Source organism: Schistocerca nitens, chromosome 1 (assembly GCF_023898315.1).
Source record: "Schistocerca nitens isolate TAMUIC-IGC-003100 chromosome 1, iqSchNite1.1, whole genome shotgun sequence".
NCBI lineage: Eukaryota > Metazoa > Arthropoda > Insecta > Orthoptera > Acrididae > Schistocerca > Schistocerca nitens.
The window spans coordinates 335,331,157-335,357,562 of NC_064614.1; the positions used below are offsets into that span (position 1 = coordinate 335,331,157).

Sequence of the window (26,406 nt, forward strand, 5' to 3'; positions counted from 1 at the left end):
TATTGTATGGCGGCGAACGTTGATAGACATTCTAATGTGTAAGCGATATATGCTGGAAAAACGCAGTTCCGGTTGTGGCCACCATGTGCAGTTCTAGTGGTGACGGTATGACATCCACACAGCCTTTTGACAAGTCATGAAGTGAGTGAACAGTATACTAATCGAGAAGAGAGACTGGGCGTTGTTAGTGAAACTGTTTTATGTGAATGACAGTAGCTACAGTACTGAATTTAGAGGGTATCGCCGAGTGAAAGACCCGATGTCGATAAACGATTTATAGAAGATTATAGTGAGATTGGAAAACAGGGGTGAGCTTGGTGTGGTACCTGGAAGACCAAGGCGTCGTATCTGTGGGGCAGTTATAGGCAAGGTTGCTGTTGCTATAACTGTCCATGCAGCAAGTGTCCTGGATAGTAGTAGTGCTGATGCAGTGTCACGAGAATTATCTATCCCATAGTCAACAGTATGGAAATTTTTGCTGTCTATTATAGTCTGGTATCCGTACATGATCCACATGGTGCAGCAACTGATACATCCTGATCCGCACCGAAGTTATGAATTTGCTTCTCGATTTCTGGCACACACATAAATTGATGACAAGTCGGTGGGCAGTACTGTGTGGAGTTACGAGGTGCAGTTTACACTACAGAGTGCAGTGAATACATAGAACTGCCGAATTTAGGGTACTGTTAAACCACGTGTCGCACACGAAGAGCCATTGCACTCGCCTTATGTGAATGTGTGATGTTGGTTCACAAGCACCATTGTACTACTTCCGTTTTCTTCAAAGGGAATACACCTAAGGGGCCTGTCAGGTGTACCGCAAAGTCTGGGCGTTCTTTTTTTTGTTCCAATGTGGTCCATTACAATATTGTAACGACACATGTATGTATTTGTGTGTGTGTGTGTGTGTGTGTGTGTGTGTGTGTGTGTGCACGTAAAATAGTATCTGTTATTGCTGGGGGTTGTATAATTGTACTACACAACGCTGCCAACATGCTCAGTGATGCAGCCAACCTTACTGTCTCTCACTACAGGTCCCCTCCAGCACTCTGGAGAGTGGCATATAGCATCGACGCCCCGCAAAGAAAAAGTTATTACATTCATATTGCAAATCCAGGTTAACGTGAGCACTGAGCGTGACTCTTTCAACAAGAAAACTAAAAAATGTCTCTTAACTTTGCAGACATCGAACCCTATTAAAATAAGAACAAAACATAGAAAATATTGTCTAGTGAGGTTAGTAGTTAACATTAGTCAAAACAAAAAGAAAGGATTGTAATTAGTGAGCTGTGTTCCAGCAATATTTGTAGTAAAGTGATAAAGCTCAGTAAATGACCACTCCTTCAGTACTGTTATTATCTTCTGATTTATCTACTCACAGTTCTATGGAGAAACGTTAAACACTCTTACTTTTCGACACCTTCTTGGCATCAAGTTCGGCGAAACAACTCCAACAAGCTCCTCACTTTTTTTACAATTGTTCCTCAAAAGTATTCCATAAGAAAGTTTTATGGAATTGGAATTAATGAATTTACCACTGACAGTTAAGAACGTATCAATTATCTAATGTACAGTGTAGCTCAGCAGATGATGAAGAGGTTAAATAATTGCATGATGGGATGAAAGAAATTATAGACGAAAATGTAATTGTGATGCGGGGCTGGAATTCGATGGAAGGAAAGCGAAGAGAAGGAAAAATTTTACGTAAATGTGGACTGTGGGAAAGAAAGCGCAAAACGGTTACGTACGAATGGCTAGGCCACAAATGTTAGGATTTAGAATTTTACACACAACGCACATTAATCATCGCTAACATTTGGTTTATGAGTTAGACAAGAAGGTTACACACGTGGATGAGACCTGCAGACACAGGAAGGTTTCAGATTGGTTATATAATAGTAAGGCACAGCTTTCGGGACCAGATTTCAAATTGTACAACATTTCCAGGGGCTGATGTTAACCTAAAGCACAATTTATTGGTTATGAACTGTGATTAAAATGAATAAATTGCAAAAAGATAGGAAATTAAGAAGATGGGGCCAGGATAAGGTGAAGGAACCGGAGGTTGATGATAGTTTCAGAGGGAGCATTAGGCAGTGATTGGTAGAAGACGAATGGATAGCTTTAAGAGGGGAAATAATGGAGGCAGCAGGGGATCGAAGAAGTTAAACGACAACACCTAGCAGAAGTCTTTGGATACACTAGAGATATCGAATTTAAATCATCGAATTTAAATGTTGAGAGGAAAAAATATAAAAACGCAGCGAATGAAGCAGAGAAAAGAGATTACAAACAACTGAAAATGAAACCGTCAAAAAGCGCAAAACGGTTGATCAGGAAAGGCTAGGCCACAAACGTTTGGATTAAAACATACTCTTATTTCCCTATAGAAAGTTAACTGGAAAATTAAAGAGTCCATGAGACGAAATAGAGGCAGCTGTATGAATATCAAGAGCTCAGATTGAAAACCAGTCCTAAAAGAAGAGGGAAAACTGAAAGTTCGAAGGAGTATACAGAGGGTCTATACACAGGAAGGCGAACTTAAAGACAATTTTATACGAATGGTAGTGGACATAGATGAAGATGAGATGGGAGATATGATACTGTCAGCGAAATTTGACAGAGCATTGAAAGACGTCACTAGCAACAAAGCTCCAGACGTAGACGAAATTCTGTCACAACTACTGATAGCTTTGGGAGAGCCAGCCATAACATAACTCGTCCATCTGGTCTGCAAGATGTACGAGACAGGCAAAACACCTTCAGATTTCAAGAAGAATAAAGTAATTCCAATTCGAAAGAAAACAGTTGCTGACAGGTGTGCAAATTACCAAACTATCAGTGTAATATGTCATGGTTGAAAAGTATTCATAAGAAATCTTTACAATAGATTGGAAAAACTGGTGGAAGCCGATGGCGGGGAAGATCAATTAGGATTTCGGAGAAGGGCACGAACACTCCAATACTGACTCTACGCCTTATCTTAGAAGATAGGTTAAGGAAAGGCAAACTTACGTTTATAGCAATTCTAGACTCAGAGAAAGCTTTTGACAATGTTGACTGGAATACCTTCTTTGAAATTCTGAAGGTAGCAGGGGTAAAATGCAGGGAGCGAAAGGCTATTTACAACTTGCACAGAATCAAGACGGCAGTTGTAACAGCCGATGGGCATGAAAGGAGGGCAGTGGTTGACAAGGGAGTGAGACAGGGTTGTAGTCTATCGCAAATTTTTATCAATCTGTACACTGAACAAGCAGTAAAGGAAACAAAAGATAAATTTGGAGTAGGAATTAAAGTCCAAGGAGACGAAATAAAAACTGTGAGGTTTGCCGATGACATTGTAATTGTGTCAGGGACATCAAAGGACTTCGAAGAGCAGTTTAATCTAATGGACAGTGTGTTGAAAGGAGGATATAAATAAACATCAGCGAAAGAAAAACAAGGATAATGCAAAGAAGTCGAATTATATCAAATGATGCTATGGGAATCAGATCTAGAAAAGAGATATTTAAAGTAGTAGATGAGTTTTGCAATCTCGGCAGTATAATAACTGATGATGGGCGAAGACGAAAGGATATAAAATATAGACCAGCAGTGGCTAGAAAGCATTTCTGAAGAAGGAAAATTTGTTAAAATGGAATATATACTTATGTGTTTCGAAGTCTTTCAGAAGGTACTGGTATGTAGATAGGCACGGAAGTCAAAAAAGGACAATACACAGGTTAGATAAGAAAACAATAGAAGGTTTTGAAATGAGGTGTTGCAGACCAGTGCAGAGGATTAGATTGGTATGTCAGTAACTAATGAGGAGCTACTCAACAGAGAAGACATTTGTGACAATACTTGACTAAAAGAAGAGGTCAATCGATAGGACACATGAAGGGATGATCAACTTAATATCGGAGGTAAGGGTGCAGCGGGAGGGCAGGGGGATCGGGGGAGAATCGTAGAGGCTGACCAAGAGATGAGTACAGTAAGCAGATTCAGAAGTAGTTATTCGGAGATGAAGAGGCTTGTAAGGGGTAGAGTAGCATGGACAGCTGCATCAAACCAGTATTCGAACTGAAGACCACAACAAAAACAACAACCCCTCTCAGATTTAAAAATACTCTCTGAAATCTATCCTCACTATCAACAATAACCTACACTTCGCCATGCTTGTCGGTTGAAGACTCCCGCCCATCACACCTAGGGTGACCAGATGGAATTGTTTAATAAGGAGGACAAACAGCTTCAAAAAGGGGGGAGGACCAAGGAAGAAAAAAGAGGACACCTCAAACGGGTCAACTGCAGATGAGGATACCACCCGTCAGCTTTGGACAAGTCACGTGACTGCCGGGAATTACCGGTAAAACTAGTATTTAATTGTTACTGAGCAATATTTAAAAAAAAAAAAATTACACACATTGATTGTGGTCACGGTGTGGCGTCAATTGTTTTGTTGTTTTGTTATGTCAACAACACGGTATTGTTTACAAAGCGAAAAATGTAAGAACATTCACCTCCCTTCATTCGACGCAACGATACCGACATCTACAATTCAAGCAGCAGCTGACGACATGTAAACTGCACTTCAACCTTCCGAATACAAATAAATTGGATGACTATGAAACAATGAAATAAAACCATGACAGTTAATCTATCGAGTTATTTCTTACCTTTATTGGCCACTGGGGCGTACGTTCCAGCTCCACATATCTTGCATTCCGCTTCAAATTCATTTCTCCCTTTCTTAAAGCCGGATATTTGCAGGAAAGGACATTAGAAAAGGTACACTTTTAAGTAATTCACTCGGTTAAAAATTACACTCACAAAACACACGTGCACTACAGGAAGCCAAGGCTATACAGAGCGAAGATACGAAACGAAAATTTTAAGTAATCGATATTTGCATTCGCTTATAGGTAGATCAACGATAACATCGACGATCCTGGTACCACCTACTAACACCGCCTTCGTGCGTATTTATCACCAACGCTGCGCCGATAGTTAAAGCATTTAAGAAAAGAGCAATAGAACGGGACGAATTGTAAATCTAATTGCATTACACTCAACTTTGCGAAAATGCCGGACACTGTAAAAATCCGTCCGGACCCCGGACAAAGAGCTAAAAAGGAGGACATGTCCGGATTAATCCGGACGTCTGGTCAACCTACTCACACCAAAATACCATGTCCGATATCCTTCCTCTGTACACATACTACATCGTTTTAATTTAAAATTATATTCAAGCCTGACGTCCACCTTCCAGAATCCCACACCATTATCACCCCGTTGATTACAGAACAATGTCATCAATACCATGAGCGGCATTTCATGAGAATCATCACATCACGTAAATGCTAGTGTATATCTGTAAATTGTCATTGTTAGTGAGCGGCAGACAAGCCACTATCACCGCTATTCCCAAAAATATACGTTGAAACAAGTGAAGATAACGATTGTTCCTAGTAGGAAGTCAAGTTAACGACATTTGTTTATCTTTGGGAACTGTAAAGATCTTCAGACGACGGCCAACTCATTAAGTACTACCAACCGGCATGTGCTTCGGAAACACACCGGGCTCTCGGAATGTCGTATTGGTAGCGTCATGAAGAAGAAGTTGCAGCGTAGGATGGTATTCGGCTACCTGTGTCTATCATTGGTTTGCTTGCTTTCTCAATGTGCTGAAGCGCTTGTGCAGAAACTCGACGGCGTACGATGAAATCTCTTGAGAGCTGTTGGCTGAATAGAGACATACAGCGGACCAGATGATTGATCGGTCAGCGCTCGCCAAGCATTCATCTCCATAATGACGTGGCGACTAGCATCGAGGCCCTAGTGGAGCTTAGGACAACGTCCTGCCTGCGACCTACACAGTAACGCATATACAGGGTGTTACAAAAAGGTACGGCCAAACTTTCAGGAAACATTCCTCACACACAAATAAAGAAAAGATGTTATGGGGACATGTGTCCGGAAACGCTTAATTTCCATGTTAGAACTCATTTTAGTTTGTCAGTATGTACTGTACTTCCTCAATTCACCGGCAGTTGGCCCAATTGAAGGAAGGTAATGTTGACTTCGGTGCAATCACGTCATCAACACAGATTTTCTGTGAGCGTTTGGGCAGGCATTGTTGGTTCACGCACGATGGAGCTCCTGCACATTTCAGTCGAAGTGTTTGTACACTTCTCAACAACAGATTCGGTGACCGATGGATTGGTAGAGGCGGACCAATTCCATGGCCCCCACGCTCTCCTGATCTCAACCGTCTTGACGTTCATTTATGGGGGCATTTGAAAGCTCTTTTCTACGCAACCCCGGTACCAAATGTAGAGACTCTTCATACTCGTGTTGTGGACGGCTGTGATACAACACGCCATTCTCCAGGGCTGCACCAGCGCATCAGGGATTCCATGCGACAGAGGGTGGATGCATTTATCCTTGCTAACGTAGGACATTTTGAACTTTTCCTGTAACAAAGTGTTTGAAGTCACGCTGGTACGTTCTGTTGCTGTGTGTTTCCATTCCATGATTAATGTGATTTGAAGAGCTCTAACATGGAAAGTAAGCGTTTCCGGACACATGTCCACATAACATATTTTCTTTCTTTGTGTGTGAGGAATGTTTCCTGAAAGTTTGGCCGTACCTTTTTGCAACACCCTGTATACGTATTGCAGTTGTGACCATATACTCACATATCCTCTAGCTAGAATATCAATTTCCTCCTTGTACCCCTTTAATACAGATGTGCTAGCATAATTTTTTGTATTTGTATTCTATAAGTACTAACCGATTATTTCGTTCTGTAAATTTTAAAATGTCGTATGTTAATGACGATGGAATCCGTTTTTTTTCTAGTTGATGCAAATTTTGTCGAACCTTTGTAATACAATGTATTTTATACTGGGGCCATGCCTATAGGAAACTTGTAGTGAATGTTAGGGAAGTCTCTTATCGTTTGATAAAGACTGGCGCCGTCTCAGGATGTAGTTGTGTGCGCTCAGAGCGAGTGCGAGAGATGCGTACAGAGTGGAATGTTTGCTCCATTTGAGACCAAATCGTTTATTGCGGGCACAATGGGCATGGCAAATGAGGCTAGATGTATTAGGCTCCAGGAACATCAAAATCCTACGCCAGACTTGGTCATGGCTAATTAAAGTGAGCCCGCGATATATGGAGGAAAATAAGCACTATCGCTGTCACTAAAATCCTCGCCACAAAGTCTCCGACGAAGTGTAAGACTGTTCATTTTCGTTCAGATTAGGATTATTGTGAGACCTGGTTTAGTGAACTTTATTTAGAAATAATAATTATTGTATGCTAAAACTTTAGCTGCCGATCTCTTCATTCTTCTACGTCACTGTCATTTTGACTAGGACCCTAAGACTTTCCCTTTATAGAAAACCCCAGTGTCGTTGATTATTAAAAGAAAATATTAACATATCAGGACTGCGAGTTTCGATTTCCTCTTGAAGATATGATTGAAAGTAATCACTAATGAGGCTTAAGTGAGTTAGTTATTATGTTCGCCGAGCGGTTCTAGGCGCTACAGTTTGGAACCGCGCGACCGCTACGGTCGCAGGATCGAATCTTGACTCGGGCATGGATGTGTGTGATGTTCTTACGTTAGTTAGGTTTAAGTAGTTCTAAGTTCTAGGGGACGGATGACCTCAGAAGTTAAGTCCCATAGTGCTCAGAGCCATTTTGAAGTTATTATGTTCCATAATAGATACAGTGTTCATGATTAAGTCTTGGCTGAAGTAAATTTAAGTGACGTGCTACAGGCACATTAATACTCAAGTCAAAACTATAAATTTTATACATTTCGTTTTATGGTTTTTTCAGAGCGTAATTTTGTGCTGGCTTGCATAGTTCTTTTTCCGGCGTTCCAGATGTGCTGAAGGTTAATTGTTATTTATACACTGAAGCGCCTTCCCAGTTATTCATGATAGGGAATTACAATCAGTTTCATTTGCTAATTTTATGAGTTCTGTACAAATAAATAAACGTTACAGTGAGACGACGAAATACATGCTATAATAGAAGGTTTCCACTAGTAAATCGTTTCAGTACCGAGCAATCACTTACTACTCCAAATTATTACTTTTGATTTTAAAGATGTAAAGCAATTGCTAACAACATCTCATTGTTCTTTTGTACCATGTTTTTGTGTTGGTTACGTGTGTCTGATCCTTCTACTCCCACACACTTATTTAAGAGATATGTAATTACTGATGTTCTCATTATCGATTACTCAGCGAAAAGATCTTGTCCAGTAGAATTGGTGGAAGGTTAATTTTACAGATTAATACATTTCATTTTTCTGCAAGCTATCCGAAATTTCGTTATTCCCTTTTCCGTTTCGTACTTCATCATATTTGACTACACTGATTCACTTATTCAAACTTCAAGTAGGCGGAGAGAATACAAAGTTTTGTAAAGAATAACATGCTGTATACTTTTTTTATAGCTTTGTTATCCAAATCGGTAACAAATACCTTAAATAGTGGCTTGTTACGATTAGACTCGCGTGATCACCGTCAATAATCTTTCATCAATCGATTCTAAGGGGAGAGTTAGATCACACTCTCTCAAATTAGCCGCTCAAGGCTTTCCAATGATCTTATTTGCATTCTTCCATTCATAAAGCTAAAGTCGAAAGTTATTGAATGACTTGCTTCCTAATCCAGTTAGAGTTAAAACGATTACCGTAATGCATATACTAAGAAAGACGTTTAAGAATATTGCCTTTCTGTTCTAATCTTGATGATTACAATGACGACAAGATTATTTAGGTGCACGACGTCTTTGAGATCCAAGAAAATGTTGTATAAGAGCTTAATGAGGGCAAACATACTCTGCACTTCTAATAAAACGCTCGTCCTGACCTCGGCACCCGTAGTATTTTGTTCCTTTGAAAGTAGCGTAATGTCGAAAGGCGTCAGCATAAACAAAATGAAATAAATGTTGTGGTCAAGACGCGAGTTTCATTACAACACCAAGAAAATCTTAATCAGATGGTTACCAACATAAGACGCACGAGAATATATGTCCTGTGAGATTGTGGTTAGTATACCAAGTGTATTTAGTTTCATACGTACAGTTTGAGGTCAATAAAGAAGCACTACACTTAAAGCAAGTTTCTCTGGAATTACCACTGTATCTAATTGTGGGATTCTCTCATGGTGTTATTTAATACAACATTAATAAATGCTAGTATCAGACCTAACCTAACTTCACGAGGTTTAATATCAGCTATTAACTGTCAACAGAACACAGTAACATCTATCATCTTATATTACTGTGATGAATACGGAAATATTGATATAGGACCTCCCTCGTTTCCTTATCGTGACATACATCTGACAATGAAAAGCTTGAGTATTTAACAACAAAAAGTGATACATCTATTGAATTCTGTAGATCACGTTAGTGTCACGACACATTTTATTACTATTTCACTATATTGTATTACGTTTAGCGTGGGGGAAGTGTTTCAGGACTGCTGTGAGTCGTCCTTCATATCCTTAAGTGTGTTTGGTGGCGCTACAAACAGTCCACGCGAAGTTTTCAGTTATGGAGCGCTTCAGGTAGTTAGTTGGCCTGTTGGTTCACCACAGTATTTGCTGAGTTCCTCGCTTAACTAGCGCAACGTAGGAATTCCTTTATACATTTGAATATATAGTATACATCTACAAGCCAAGACTGAGATTTCCTTCTCATTGTGAGGTACTGACTGGTGCTCTTGTCAGAAAACTTGGCTTTTCATCAGGCTCTGCGTAATACAATGCTCCTGCGAATTAAGAGAACGGCTCCTTAATGTCGATACTGTAATGTAGAAACCCGTCACACGTACAAACATGTTACACTTAACGTGTGAAACAAAACGTGGAGCACTAATGGTGAGACAGTAGTTGCAAGAGTACCATGTATTTATCATTGACAGACATTTAAAATAATTAAGTGTAATTTCGGTTTTTTGAGGAAATATTAATGTCCCCAAGTATGTGGGTAGCGGATGCATTGTTGAAGTTATAGACGACAGTCTCAACCGTTAGTCCAGCGTATTCGGCGGTGGAAGTCGAGTGCTGCAGCACTTGTTACTTCCGCACAACACTTGAGGTGTACTGAGGTAAGATGAGCGAGCTCAATGCACGTCGCTTTGACACTAGAGATCAGAAGAAACTAAGTCGAACTGATATAAGACCAACGGGTACAACTTTGACAAAACTATATCTGTAGAAACTAAGTCGAGCTGATATGAGACGAGCGGGTGCAATACTCATTGCTTTGACAAAATAATAAGTTGTATTTGTAGAAGGCCACAGGACAAACTGTAGGACAAGTTTAACGATTTAGCAATCTAAATAATGACTGAGATTAACCTTTATTTATCTGCTCTAATAACTGACATGTGTCACAATGAGATTAACACAGAGGAAAGTTCTGTATAAGTCGAATTAAATAACAAAGTGATGTTATCAGTATGGAACTTTCCTAAATCTGTGGCAAACTGTGTGGAGCTAGTACAACAAGATATGCTTTTCTGGGTGGTTAACGTTGTAAAAGTCAAAGTCATAACGAGAAGCCACAAATACAACCAAAAAAGCAACTCAAGTTGTGTGGAAAAGTAAGCGAGTGACGAGTTGAAGACAATATGGATCGAACAGCCACAATTGTGCTATTCTCATGTCCATAAACAGCTAGCGCGCGCCGACCAACACCAAACGGCGGCAAGCGATGACATCCTCTCTGTCGGACCGGAGCAGAACACTCTGCCGTCGGCGTCCTGGAACAGAATGCCCAGACTCTAAGTTCACGGTTCCTCACTCTCTACTCTCTAATAAAAACTCTGGGTGGAGGCGAGGCTGTCGCCAGTATGGCAGGCGAGAATTATTAATCAGTTCATGAAAATCACAGGAAATCGCATGTAACTTCTCAGCTTTTGGGTACGAGACGCACATTTTTGAACAATTGGCCAACGCATTATTTTCATGATTGGTCAACACTGTACGTCAAGAATTCTGTCCAGAGCGACGCAATTCTGTTTGCCGAACCAAATTTTTACGACCAACGCATTAGACTCTGCCATGCAGGTAAGATTGTGACCCGCCAGGTTTGCCGAGAGCGCTAATGCGCTGCTTCCTGGACTCGGGTAGGCGCGCCGGCCCCGGATCGAATCTGTCCGGCTGATTAACGACGTGGGCCGGTGTGTCGGCCAGCCTGGATGTGGTTTTTAGGCGGTTTTCCACATTCCGCTAGGTGAATACCGGGCTGGTCCCCACATCCCACCTCAATTACACGAAACGCAGACATTTGTAACACTTCCGCACTATTTCATGGTTTACACTAGACGCGGACAGCTGGGATACACTGATTCCATCCTGGTGGGGGGGGGGTATGGGGTGGCGGCAGGAAGGGCATCCGGCCACCCCTTTCAATTAACTTCGCCAATTCCGTTGTAACCACACCGACCCTGCGACCATTGCGGGACAAAGGCGCAAGTGAAAGTGAAAGAAAGTCAATGCAGATAAGATTGTGCCACGGCATCTGGTCCTTGAAGTCGCGCAGAAAGGAAGTATCACTCAAATGTTCTCCTCGGGCTGCGGGGCAGCCGTGACATAAAATGACGCGGTGAGAAATAGCCGCAGAAATATGAAATAATATCTCTAAATAGATACGAAACAGTAACGTCAGATTGTGACTGTAACGTCTGAGATTAAAGTGCAAATATACTGAACTCGTAAGTACCACGTTGAAACACACAATGCTGCTGTACCTAGAAGCATGAAATTGGTTTTAGAACTGGTAGTGTTCCTTATCCTTCATTCAGTTATCTATAATAACGGATATACCAGTTTATGGTTCATGGTTAACAGTCCCAGCTGCAGGTTGACTCTTACTATAATGGAGTAGGCGTAAGTTGATCCTTGATAATTGCAGTGGGCTGGGTGTGACAGCTTCTCAGGCTAACTCGAACGAAAACGTAAAGCGATTTTGTAAACGCCCCACTTTTGTCACAGCTCCGTAGATGATTAGTGCTTTCGCCTGCAGCCGTTAGCGTTTCGCACTTGAATGCCGGCAGCGACAATGCGAGCTGTCAGGGATCCTCTTACGCCTTCTCGACTATAGACCGTCGATAGACCTTTGTACTTGTGTGTAGGAGACGATAAGTCCGTCAAACAAGTTTGGTCGTCTTGTGTGGCGTTTTATCCATGGTGAAGCGTTACCTCTACAATAGAAGATCTACCGTAATGATTGTTGACATCAGGAACAGACCTTCTTTAATCTAAGCGTTCTCCGTAGACTGTTATCCAAAATTCAAAGTCTGTTAACTCATGCTGCCATGGACACGAGTCTGGTCTGGCAGTTTAGTAATAAAATGCGTACCAGGAAACTGAGACAAATCACATTTTTGCTACACTAGGTCCACAGTCATCTCTACGAACGTCGTCATCGAAGTGAACGGCGGCTACAAACGTGCCAGTGGGTCACGGACGCAGGCTGGTGGGAGCAATATTATGCTGTGGGAGACATTTTCGGGCACTTGCATGGAACCTGTGGTAGAATTCGAAGACACTCTGACAGCTGCGAACCATCTGCCGCCCTTCATGCTTGATGTCTTCCCCGACGGCTGCGTCATCCCCCAGCAGCATAATTGTCTGCGTCTCGGAACCATACCCGTGCTACAGGAGCATTCGCCTCGTGTAAACCCACGGAACTCATCTGTGTCGCTATTGGGCGCCATCACAGCGTACGCAAAACAGCGGCCCGTTATTTAGTCGAATTACATGACCTGTGCGTAGGTATCTAATGCCACATTCTTCTACAAACGTACCAACAAACTATCGGATCCCTGCTACGCAAAACCCATGACGTATATCGTTACAAAGACGAAAAACCACACTGTTAAGCAGCTGATTATAATGTTTTCGCTTTTCAGTGAATGTTTACTGCAAAGAACCGCGCAGATATCGTGTCTCCACGCGGACATCTAGCAGCAGCAATCCGGTGTCATTCAGGACACATCAAACAGAACATTCCCTCCAGTGGCTATTCGCTGCTTACTTTACAGTATCATTGTGTTCTTAAGCGAGTAAGCGAAGAGTGATAATTACAATGTGTGGTTACTTTTGGTTCACCTTTGTGTTTTGGACTGTAATTAAAAGTGTCTTTAAAGGAGCAAAATCAATTCAGCAGCTATACTGAAGTTAAGAAACAATACAGAGGTGTGCAATAGGATCAAACCAAGAGCCATTAATTAGTGCTGAAGGAATGGTGTACATGTACAATTACAAATCTCCCAAATACAAATTTAGTCGTCTCATAGGCAGAAAGTCTTTGTGAAAAACTTTAATCAACCAGATGTAACAAATTGTGCAAAGGGAGCTCTAAGAAAATTAAATAAAAAGATACATGTAAAATTTACGACGTAAAGGTTTAAGACTTTTTCCTTTCTACATCGACATCTACATACATACTACGCAATCCGTTGAATGGTGAGTGGCGTAGGGTACCTACTACCACTACTAGTCATTTCCTTCCTGTTCCATTAGCAAATAGAACGATAGGAATATATGTTAGCGACGGTAGCATCGTTCTGCAGTCAGCCTAAATTCTCTCAATAGTTCTCCTCGAAAAGAACGTCGCTTTTCCAACAGTGATTCCCATTATGCTGGAATAGCTTAGCTCAGAAACTTCTGTTAATCAGTAGAACGAAAAAACAGTCCAAGCTGCAAATTTTTACTTTTTATTCGTGCGATTATTAGTTCATTGCACATTTTTGACATCTGTAGAAATGCCATTTTCGACTAGGTTATGACAATTTGAATAGAAAGTAAAAATTTGCAGCTTCGCCAAGTTTTTCGTTCTACTGGTTCCCATTTGAGTTCCCGAAGCATTTCGGTAATACTTGCATGTTGTGCGAAGCTATCGGTAACAAATCTAGCAGACCGCCTCCGTACTGCTTCGATGTCTTCCTTTAATCCGACCTGGGCTAGATACCAAACATACGAACAGTACTCAACACTAGGGCCAACTCGGTCCTTCACAGATAAACTAGAAGTTCTTAAAATTCTCCCAATTAACCAAAGTTGGTCATTCACCTTCCCTACTAAAATCCTTACATGCGCATTCCATTTCATTTTGCTCTGCAACATTATGCCTAGATTCTTAAACGACGTGACTGTGTCAGACAGCACACTACTAATGATGTATTCAAACACTGGTGTATCTTTTCCCTACTCCTCTGCATTAACTTACATTTTTTCTACATTTAGAGTTCCCTGCAATTCATAACACCAACTAGAAATTTTGTCTCAGTCATCTTGTATCCTCCTACAGTCACTCAACGACGACACCTTCCCACACGCCATAGCACCATCAGCAAACAACCGCAGACTGGTGCTTATCCTCTCAGACAAATTGTTCCTTTCTTTTGTCTTGGAGTGTATGAAGGAATTCTTGGTACGGCTTTTGTTGAGCAGCAGCAAGGTAACAGACGCCGAGCAGCCACCCGCATTCGCGCGCCCAGCGGAGCAGCAGACGCAGCACTCACCGTCTGGCGGTCACCCGACAGCGGCTCGCCGTCGCTGGACCAGGAGATGCGGGCCGGCGGGCGGGACCCCAGGCTCTCGCAGGCCACCTCGTACGTCTGGCCGGCGCTCAGAGGCCGGTTCTTGCCCAGCAGCCGCGTCGTCACTGGAGCCACTGCGGGCAAACAACAGTACCCGCGGTCAGTCTTGCAGGTTAACATGTTTCAACAAATTGAGCTCACTGGACAAAATATTAGCCACACACTCAAAAGATAACACTGGTCGCTTTTGAGCGCTAGAGATGAGGTGGATCTGTGTGCCAATGGTCAGATGACGTAAGTCGTGGGAATGTGAAATGGTGTGTATGTGCCCGTCAGTTATGATTAGATTAGATTAGTACTTGTTGTATAGATCATGAATACGACACTTCGTAATGATGTAGAACGTGTCAGGTTAATAAAACGTGTCTATACATTGCACAAAATATTACATGACAATATTTTAAATTTTTTTGTGGGGTTGGGGAAATTACTCACTTACTATATCCAAAATTTCATCTAATGAGTAGAAGGAGTTTCCATTAATAAATTCTTTTAATTTCCTTTTAAATGCTATATGGCTATCTGTCAGATTTTTGATGCTGTTAGGTAAGTCACCAAAGGCATTTGTGGCAGCATAATTTACCCCCTTCTGAGCCAAAGTTAGATTTAACCTTGAGTAGTGAAGATCATCCTTTCTCCTAGTGTTGTAGCCATGTACACTGCTATTACTTTTGAATTCGTTCGGATTGTTAATAACAAATTTCATAAGTGAATATACATATTGTGAGGCTACAGTGAAGATCTCTAGCTCTTTAAATAAATGTCTGCAGGATGATCTTGGATGAGCTCCAGCAACTATTCTGACTGCATGCTTTTGTGTAATGAACACTCTTTTACTCAATGATGAGTTACCCCGGAATATGATGCCATACGAAAGCAGAGAAAGAAAATAGGCGTGGTAAGCTAATTTACTGAGATGTATACCGCCAAAATTTGCAATGACCCTAATACCATAAGCAGCTGAACTCAAACGTTTCAGCAGATTTTCAGTTTGTTTTTTCCAGTTCAACCCCTCCTCAATGCCTACACCTAGAAATTTTTAATATTCTACCTTAGCTACCGATTTCTGATCGAAGTCCATATATACTAATGGTGTCATTCCATTTACTGTGCGGAACTGTATGTACTGTGTTTTGTCAAAGTTTAATGAGAGCCAGTGTGTGCTGTTTGAAAGAACCCGTGACCAAACCGTGAATGAGATTGCCGATTTGTTGGGTTTGTCAGCGTGGATTTCGCAATCTGTGTATAATAAATAATACACCGCTCCCAGGCACGTTACACATAGTGAGAACAGTGGACGTAAACAGGTACTAACAATCAGGTATTGCTACTACCAGTGAATGCAGGTCTGTCCCATCCAGTATCCGAGCGAGCAATCCGACGGGATCTGCGTGTGGTGGGCCTGTGTAGAAGGGTAAGTCGCAAACGGTCATAGCAGACGGACGCACATAATGTTGCACGTTTTCAATGGGCCGTCATGGTACCAGGGCGAGAGCCGGTTTGTAGTGCTAATGAAGAAATTGTGTGGCTTTGAGCAATCGCGGAGAAGGAGAAAAAGGAATATGTCAGAATTTTTGTTGCGACGAACACCCTGTAACCGGTTCTTTAATGTCCTCAGATTCTCGGAATTGACTTCGGAGTTGATGGTTTGACTATGATGGAGGACATGAAAAACAATAATCGTTTTAGAGTCTCAGATGACTCTAACCACGACTTTAACTGCTGAGGGTACTGTCTTGCTCTTCTTCGAGGAAGAAGATGTTATGTGGTGCCACTTCACTGACTGCTGTTTCGTTCCTCGCTCAAATTCGTGGCTGCATGTTTGATCAACTCCGACAACGTTTGATACGAAATCGTACCGTCAGCCTCATAACGGAAAAACCAATACGGCACGGAATTTCCTTCATCCCTCCATATCCTCTTCAGTTAGGCTCAGAGGAACTCAGCGGGCACAAACCTTTTTATACTCTAACTGGTGGACAAGTGTGTTAGCAGTAGCAACAAAGATGTCAAGTTGAGCACTGAGTTGCATAATGGCCACTGTCGATCACCCAGGATAAGAGTGTTGGCACATCGCAACACTGGAGTCGTCACAGATGTGCCTCGGCCGCCTGCTCGTCGGAAATCATAAAGATTTCCTTCTCTTTGTTCTTTAGACGACAGACTCTTCACCCAGCGACTTATCGAGCCTTTAGCCACTGTCCGGAGTCTGTAGACATTGTGTGAACTCTTGAGCATATTTTTGATGGTCTTATTTTACCTGAAACGAAATTCAATTACTGCTCATTGGATAGAACGCACCTCAGTTGTAGAAACTGTTTTGAAGACTGGCTTGCCACTGCTATCGACCAGGAGTCACTAGAAAGACACAAGAAGACGCGGGAATGCTTAAGGATGTCACGAAACAAATTATGTAACTTATCTCTAGCAGAATGTTAATGTCAAGTGCATGAAACCTTGTTGACGATACGTTTCTTGTGCGTGGCACATTACTTTCCAATATCTACCAATACAGATCAGTAATTAACTAAAACATGGTGGTTCAAATGGTTCAAATGGCTCTGAGCACTATGGGACTCAACTGCTGAGGTCATTAGTCCCCTAGAACTTAGAACTAGTTAAACCTAACTAACCTAAGGACATCACAAACATCCATGCCCGAGGCAGGATTCGAACCTGCGACCGTAGCGGTCTTGCGATTCCAGACTGCAGCGCCTTTAACCGCACGGCCACTTCGGCCGGCAAAACATGGTGGAATTCTGTTAACTACTAACGCTAATTCTCCGTCAAAACCCAATTTTGAAACAAATTTTTAGACGTTATCCTGGTTTCCAAAAAACTACATTCTGTGTTAGTCAAGTAAAGATATGTTTCACAGCAGTTGTCAGTTTTATATTCGTGGTAGAAATTATTACCAGGTATGTAATGCAGCTATGTGGTGTCTCGCGTGAGGGACAACATCCTGCAGACACACGTGTGGCTTTAGAAGGGAAACGCAGGAATAGTGGGGGATATAAAGAGAATCAGTAAACTGGCCTGCACTTTGACGAAACAGCAGCCGTAGAGATGACTGCAGGAAATGTTCGCGACGTTAACGTTAATTAAGTCGAATGAATTAGTGTGCAAGCCACTAACCTACATGCAGTTGGGGCACATCTGTCGCCGTCATAGACGGACAACACACTGGAGTACGAAAGTTCCCCGTGCTGTAGGGCACATTCCGTATTAAACCAGGGATGTGAAGCAACAACTCTATGTATGCTAAAGCTTCTGACAATACACGGTAGTCGAGCTACATGGTGGATACTTTGGCGATGAGCACATTGCTCGGAGTGCAGAGATAAGCCAGACATGAATATGAACTGAGTCCTGAGTACTGTAACCGTTTGTACCATAGTAGTTCAAATGGCTCTGAGCACTATGCGACTTAACTTCTCAGGTCATTAGTCGCCTAGAACTCAGAACTAATTAAACCTAACTAACCTAAGGACAACACACACATCCATGCCCGAGGCAGGATTCGAACCTGCGACCGTAGCGGTCGCTCGGCTCCAGACTGTAGCGCCTAGAACCGCACGGCCACTCCGGCCGGCTACCATAGTAGTTCTAGATTACTCAAGTGACTATACTAATTTAACTACAGTGAACCGCCAAGCATACCATTAACCACTAGAAGCACGCACGTACATCCTCCGACGTGCAAAATAACAGAGTTTGCTGTGTACAGTTCATTCATGTAAGAGATTCCTGGCCATTTGAAGATGTAGGAGCTGCACTGAGGTATGCCTTTCATTATTTCTCATGCTGTTATCTATATGTTCAGATCTCGTTATAATTTTAGCGAACCAGAAAATTTATTTAAACCAGCATCATCGCAGTCGTTTAACCTCATTGCAAATGAATTACGATTCTCATGTAGATAAGGATAAGAGTTATCCGCCTTTTAATTCCAAATAAAACCGAACACGTTTCTTCTATTGGTGTTAGCGTCATCAGAGATCTACAAAGTAAAAGATAATTGTTTGATTATACATTTTTTATATAATGAGACCAGTAGTGTTCCTTACTATTTACAAGCATGAGATTGTATTTTTTTCAGTTACATTTATACAGCCTCTTCTTTTAGTGTTTTCTTGTGTAGGCACTAGATAAACACAATATAAGTTTCCAACAGACTGTATGTCACAATTAGGTGTTCAATATGTGTCTTCAAAGCATCCAGTGGGCACACGAGAAAAACAGGAAAGTGATAAACCAGAGTAACAAAGTTAAGATACCCTTAATGTGCCGCCACTAAATACTGAAAGTACTATAGCGAAGAACGAAATTTTAATTATCTTTTGATTTATAGATCACAGATAAATCCTAAAATGAATAGCGAAAAATGTTTTGTTCAAAATAAAATAAATATTCAATTCCAAAAGACGGATAATTCTTATTGTTTTCTATGTGAATAAACATAATTGAAGTAGCAACCGAGGAAGAATGGCGGCAATTATTTGCTTGTCTAGGATTATTCCTCTCTATTCCTGTTCTAGCACGAAATTTAAAAATATTATTTTACTTTGAACAGATACCGATATCCTAATCCTTCATTGGATAAGAGTTTTCACCTATTCTTGCCCCCGTCTACTCATGCTAGCACCTCTTCATTTCGTAAGTGATGTCTCCATTTAATTTAGTCATTTATTGGAAAACTTCATTTAAAAGGATACGACATTCTTTTTCTAAAATATAACTCTTTATTGTTTTCCATAACACTGGTTTTCTTTCTGTTGGTACAGCTACAATTATTTTGGCTGTTAATGAAAATGAAAACTCTGCTACCAGCTCTAGAAGTCGTCTGCCCTTGACGGAACAGGTCGTGAATTCCCTACAAACAATCACACCGACGTCTCCGAGTGTCGATAGAAATGACATGCATTTGAATCCTGCTACCGAGAAATGATCATTTCGTGACATTTTATCAGCTCATGCGAGTATTATTTTTTATCAGGTCATGATAGTACTTAGTTTACCACATGTAGCGTCATTCGACATCAGGTCCTTAAAGCTACTCCACTCCTATCTTACAATGGGCGTTCAGTAATTAATACAATACATTTTTGCACGGCAAATTTCGGTTCAAAAGATGCGGAATTTGCTGTTGGACCTTGTGGAATAGTCCCGCTTCAGCCCCTACAGGCTGGATCTCGCACCTCCCTCTTCCAGCTGTTTGGTTCAATGAAGGAAGCACTTCGCGGGAAGCAGTGCGTGGATGATGGGGAGGTTACTGATGCAGCAAAACGTTGGCTCCAACGCCGGCCAATAGACTGGTACCATGAGCGCATACGGACCCTCCCAGTAAGACGGAGTAAGGCCGTTGCATCGAACGGGGATTATTTAGAAAATCAGTGTTTTGTATCCAAAAGAGTGGGGAACAAAATGGTGTATAGGAACTCTGGATAAAACCAACCCGCCTTCAGAAAAAAAGTGTTGTATCACTTATTGAATGCCCGTCGAATGTTACGGAATTGCAAATATAAATTTCAGTAGCATATAAAAGTTGTGTAACCCGTGTAACAGCGAGGGAATTGTTGTTGCGATTTTATGAATTAATTTACAAAGAAAAAATATAAAAGCTTGTTTTAATAAAGCTGATATAGAGAATATTATTAAATACGGAATAAAAGAGGTATACCTTAGAGTCACTACGTATTAACAGGGAAAATGTTGCTTATCTGTACTTACACCCAGGCAGATAACAATACGATATACGATCAACTAAGAGAGTTCTAGTGTAGCCGTACACCATACAGTCATAGCTTCTCCAAAGGGTGGAGTTGGGGGGGAGAGGGGAGGTAGGGCAGGAGAGGGTTCGCTAGCGCTCTTGCACCGTCCTGCAGTTTACGGTACAGGCTTCTCAATTATTACCGGAATCTCAAGCCTTTCCAGCAACGATTGTTTGTGATGTTACCTAACCGCAGATATAGTTTTGCAGACAGCAACTGGAAACACTGTAGTTGTAGCCAGCAATGCAGAATTGGTTCGTTTATTTCTCAACTGATGGTTTCGGCACAGTTTTATAATCATTGTGGATTGATATCTTTACAGAATTTTGCGGATGTAAAGTCTCCAATCTTTTCTCTGTCGCTTCATCGTACACCAGCTATCCAGCTCCAGAGAGCCACCATTACAACACTGAACACGCTGTAAATATTAATGCAATTACCTGCCCGACACCCCTCCACAATCCCCAATAGGAATCCCTTCCACCTGCAATAACTGTTTAACTGAAAAAAAAGTCGTCAACCCTAAGAAAGAGTGCAAAAGAAATTCCACTTTTGAAAGCAGAGGAGAGGGTGGAGTGACAGGTGGAAAGAGCAAATTGAGGGCCTCTGCGAGAGGAAGGAATATCTGATACAAGACAGAAGAAGAAATTATTGTTGATCTGTAAAGGAGAACCAGTTTTAAAGACAGACTCTGACAGAGCATTGGAAGACTTATTATGAAACAAGGCAGAAGTGAGAACTAACATTTCTTCGGAATTTCTAAAACCTTTAGGGGAAATTGATGCCAAATGATTAATTATTGAGTTTTGTGTGTGGATTGTATGGGACCGGAGACGTACCATCAGGCCTTCAGAAAAATTTTCCACACAATCCCGAGACAGCAAAGCATTAAAATGCAAGAACTATCGCAGCTTATGCATCAAAGTTTTTGATAGAAATAATACACAAAAAAAAACAGTTTGGCCTTAGGAAAGGTAAAGAAACCAAAGATGTAGGTCAAATTCTGTGCTTATTAATACAAACTTACAAACTATATGGGAAGACGAGAACCATACAGTATGTTCAAGAAACAAGTGGGCACAGTAACACTCGAACACCCGTAGCGAAATGCTTTGTTTAAAAATGGAGAAAGGCGTAGGTAGTCTTTCACTCCTACTGTTAAGGGTGTAAATCGAAGAAACAATAAAGACAGTAAATGAAAGTTTCAAGAGTGCCGTCGAAATTTAGGGTGACAAGATACAGTTGATAAGATTCCTTGATGACACAGCTATCTTTAATGACACCGAGGAAGAATTAGAGGACCTACTGAGTGAAGTGAGCAGTCTACTGAGCACAGGATAAGGAGTGAAAGTAAACAAAACAGAGACAAAAGTAGTGTGAGGCAACAGGAATATCATAACTGGGAACCACGTTGAAGATGAACAGAAGGAATTCTGCTACCTTGGAATAAACAAAGCATGGCGGACAGAGCAAGGTGGACATAACAAGAACACTAGCACAGGCAAAAACAGCTACTAAAGTTAGAAGGATGCTGCTAGTATAAAATATTGGCCTTAAGTTAAGGAAAAAAATTGAGGGAAAGTATTTTTGCAGCAGAAAGTTGCAGTGAAGTGAATCATTGAATGTGGGAAAATCGAAAAAGGGAAAAAGTATCTTTACAAATGTAGGGTTAAAAAAATGTGAGTGAATTCCTATGGGACCAAACTGCTGAGGTCATCGGTCCCTAGACTCACACACTGCTTAAACTAACTTATGCTAAGAACAACACACACACCCATCCCCAAGGGAGGACTCGAACCTCCGGCGGAAGGGGCCGCTCAACCAGTGACATGGCGCCTCTAACCGCGCGGCCACTCCGCGCGGCCGATTGTAGTGTTACAGAAAGATTTAGAAAATTTAGGTGAAGAGACAAGACAATAAATGAGGAGGTTCTTCGTAGACCCGTCAAGGAAAGAAAGATGTACAAATCACTGACTACATGGAGCGACAAGGTAACAGGTTTTAATGGGGATTTTCTCCGCTGTTGATTAACACCAAGTACTTCAATGAAACTTGTACCAAGTTAATTTTTTGTTTTGTTTTTCTATATTTATATATGTATTCACACAAATGTAAAGAAAGAGTAACATATATACGCGGGCCAGTCAATGAGTAATACGACACATTTGTTTTTGAAAGCAGGTTTGTTTTATTCTGGATTACTATATACCGTGTTATTCACCACTCTTTTAGTTACAGAACCCTATTTTTCAACATAATCTTCGTTCAATGCGACGAAATTACGCTACCTTACTGGGAAGGCGTGTCTACCTGCAGGTTACCACTATACTGCATCAGAAAACTCCCCATCATCCGCTTGCCGCAGAGTGCTCCCTTAACTGGGGCAGAGGAAGTCGAAATGTGTGAAATCCGGCCTATTGGGTGGATGAAGAAGAACCGTCCAATGGAATTTTTTGAGCTCCTCTCGCGTGCGCTGACTTTTTTGAGGCCTTGCGTTGTCATGGGGGAAGAGAAGTTCGTTTGCATTTATGCGGCGACGGGCACGCCATTGTCGTTTCTTCGATTTTCCGAGGGTATCAAAATTCACTTCAGAGTTCATCGTTGCACCATGAGGGAGGACACCATGCAGAACAACACCTTCAGAGTCGCAGAAGACAGTCGCCACGACTTTACCGGCTAAGGGTGTAGATCTGAATTTTTCTTCGCAGGAAAGGTGGTAAGGTGCCATTCCATGGATCGTCGTTTTTGTTCGAAGTGCTGAACAAAGTTTTCATCACCTGTGACGATGTTTACTGAAAAATTGTTACGATCAGCCTGGTAACGAGCAAGCAATTCCGCACAGATGATCCTTCGTTCTTTATATCTTGTATTAGGCGGCGAGAAACCAGCCAATCACACATTTTTTCGTACTTAAACTGGTGAAGAAGTGTGTCAATACTACTAACAAAGACTTCCAGATGTGCAACGAGGTGTTTCACCCGTCTGTCCATTCGAATGAGAGTATTCGAATGTTCCAGCATTGCAAGAGTAACATGTGTGTGCTGCCATCCGGCAAGCAGGAGATTGGACAAATTTGTGTGATCTCGTTGCGAGGATGACACATGCCTCCCCCAACGGCTCACCGTAGATGTTTCTTTTTCCGCCAGGCCTCTGTAGACACTCTGTAAGAGCCTATGAATATCTAGAATGCACTGGTTCAAAGATGGTTGAAATAGCCCTAAGAACTATGGGACTTAACATCTGTGGTCATTAGTCCCCTAGAACTTAGAACTACTTAAACCTAACTAACCTAAGGACATCACACATACCCTTGCCGGAGGCAGGATTCGAACCTGCGACCGTAATAGTCGCGTGGCTCAGGACTGAAGCGCCTAGAACCGCTCGATCACAGCGGCCGGCCACAAATCGAAGACAAAAGACCAATGAAAAAATCAGCGAGACAGGTGGTGGAAAGCCGAGGTACTGTTTGTTGGATGAGCAAACTCCTCTTCAAAATGGTTCAAATGCCTCTGAGCACTATGGGACTTAACATCTGAGGTCATCAGTCCCCTAGAACTTAGAACTCCTTAAACCTAACTAACCTAAGGACAACACACACATCCATGCCCGAGTCAGGATTCGAACCTACGACCGTAGCAGCAGCGCGGTTCCGGACTGAAGCGCCTAGAACCGCTCGGCCACACTGGCCTGCTGATGCACTGGTGTTCTGGCAAAATATACGTAAACTCAATGGCAGGCCTCTGCCTGGAAGTGCCTCCATTACAGACGCCATTTTGAAAGGTACGTATAGCGACGTCACCTATCCGAAGATCATGATATCTTAAGGGCAGAATCAGAAAAATTCCACGAAGTCCCTCAAAAAATTGTGCGTTTTTTAACCGATACTGTCCGCAAAAAATGTTTTGCGTTGTTTATTGAAGGCCTCTCGTAAGGAGTTGCATAAATATTACTCTGATTTTATATTCGCACCAATTTTATGTAAGTGCGACTGTGCCTGTTCGTGAGTGGAATTATGTCAATTATCACTGGCAAGAACTGAAGTGAAATTTAGTCACATATAGACTTAGAGAAGGTAGTTTGTTTAGTAGCGACACATTAAAACGAACAACAGCAGATTTGTGGTAGTATTTTGCATGTTGGTTATTGACAGTGACAGCTACTAGCCCATCAGGCACTTCTTCATATATGTATCAGTGGAAAAGCAGTATTCAAGCGTACTTCAGTGTTATCCCCTCAGTCAGTCAGTCAGGCTCGTATCGCATGTACGTCCGTTTTAAGATCATGGAACAACCAAAGGGCAAGTACTGTATGGGAAGACAAAGATATGAATGTCGAAAATTGAGAGCTGCGGACGTTGGTTGTAGCTGCTGCTCTTAGATGAAGAGACTGGTTAAGCTGAGGAAGACAGACGAAGGAAGAAATAAAAAAGAACTCTCAGAGGTTTGTGAGACTGTACTTACTTTTATATAAGAAACCAATAGATTCTGAAGAATACGGCCTTTAATACTGTGCATATACTTATATTTCATCTGTGAATCCAAACACAAAGAAGTGATACAAAAAATGGTTCAAATGGCTCTGAGCACTTCGGGACTTAACATCTGAGATCATCAGTCCCCTAGAATTTAGAACTATTTAAACCTAACTAACCTAAGGACATCACACACATCCATGCCCGAGGCAGGATTCGAACCTGCGACCGTAGTGGTCGTGCTGTTTCAGACTGAAGCGCCTAAAAGTGATACAGTTTTCTGCAATAGAAGAGAGGAGAAATTGTGGAAAACAAATAAGTGGATAACCATCAGTCATTTCAGATGAACAAGTTTTGGGTATTACTTCTCAAATTACGTTCATAAGGCACGTTATCAAAATTCCCGAATCGGTTATATGAAAAATTGCAATTGTAAAATATTTCCCCCTGCCGTAAATTACTGCAGACACCATTGAGTACAGAAGAGGCCGACGATATGTTAAAGGGTAATCCCAAAAGTAAGGTCTCCTATTTTTATAAGTACAGAACTCTGTTTGTGTGGCAGTTGGTCACACTGTTATGAAGAGTGCTTCATGCGCTGTGTGTAAACATGCACACGCCGCGCTGAGGCGCTTAGTCTTGGCTTGGCAGCCGTTGAGAATGGAGCTCCCGTTGGATGTGGCCGCCAAGTTCGAACTGCGCGCAGTTATTCGGTTTTTGAACGCAAAGGGCACTGCGCCGATTGAAATCCATCGCCAATTGACGGAATTGTATGGTGAGTCGTGCTTGGATGTCAAAAATGTTCGTAAGTTGTAAAGAGTTTGTAGCTGGTCGGACCGCAATTCACGACGAACACAGGAGCGGAAAACCGTCAATTTCTGAGGAGACAGTGTTGAAGGTTGATCAAAGCATTAATTAACGCTGACAGGTACTGTGAGACTCTGAAAAAACTCAAACGGGCAATTCAGAACCGGAGAAGATGAATGTTGAGCAAGGGCGTACACATTCTCCATGGCAACGCTCGCCCACACATCACTCGGCAGACCGTTGCTCTCCTGCAACAGTTTCAGTGGAACATAATCACCCACCCACCCTATACTCCTGACTTGGCACCCAGTGACTATCACCTGATCCCTAGGTTAAAAGAACATTTGACCGGGAAGCGATTCAGCTCCGACGACGAGTTGAAAGAAGAGGTTCATAACTTTCTGAACAGCATGGCGGCGAGCTGGTATGACATCGGCATACAAAAACTGCTACAGTGTCTACAAAAATGCATCACCAGGAATTGTGATTATGTCGAAAAATAGCTAAATGTTGAAGCTGTAAACTGATGTAAACCATTGTAGAAATAAACTGGTCTATGTACTTATAAAAAAATAGGAGATCTTACTTTTGGGATTACACTCGTAATATCAGACACTGAAAATACTTACATTCATCTGAATATTCGAACAGAGATCGACTGAATCAAACTAAATTCTATCGAAAAGGATTTAGATAGAAGGGAGTCCTTCGCAGACAGAATCCGCCGGTCCTCT

At 41.8% G+C, this 26,406-nt stretch overlaps 1 protein-coding gene across 1 annotated transcript in view; it reads right to left on the minus strand.

The window, feature by feature from the left end:
- Positions 1 to 26,406, minus strand: part of LOC126246160 (nephrin-like) — a 115,248-nt gene that overhangs the window by 6,620 nt on the left and 82,222 nt on the right. The window contains exon 3 of the mRNA XM_049948377.1: positions 14,546 to 14,697. Within this exon, the coding sequence (XP_049804334.1) occupies positions 14,546 to 14,697 (152 nt within the window). The remainder of the gene's footprint in view (positions 1 to 14,545; positions 14,698 to 26,406) is intronic.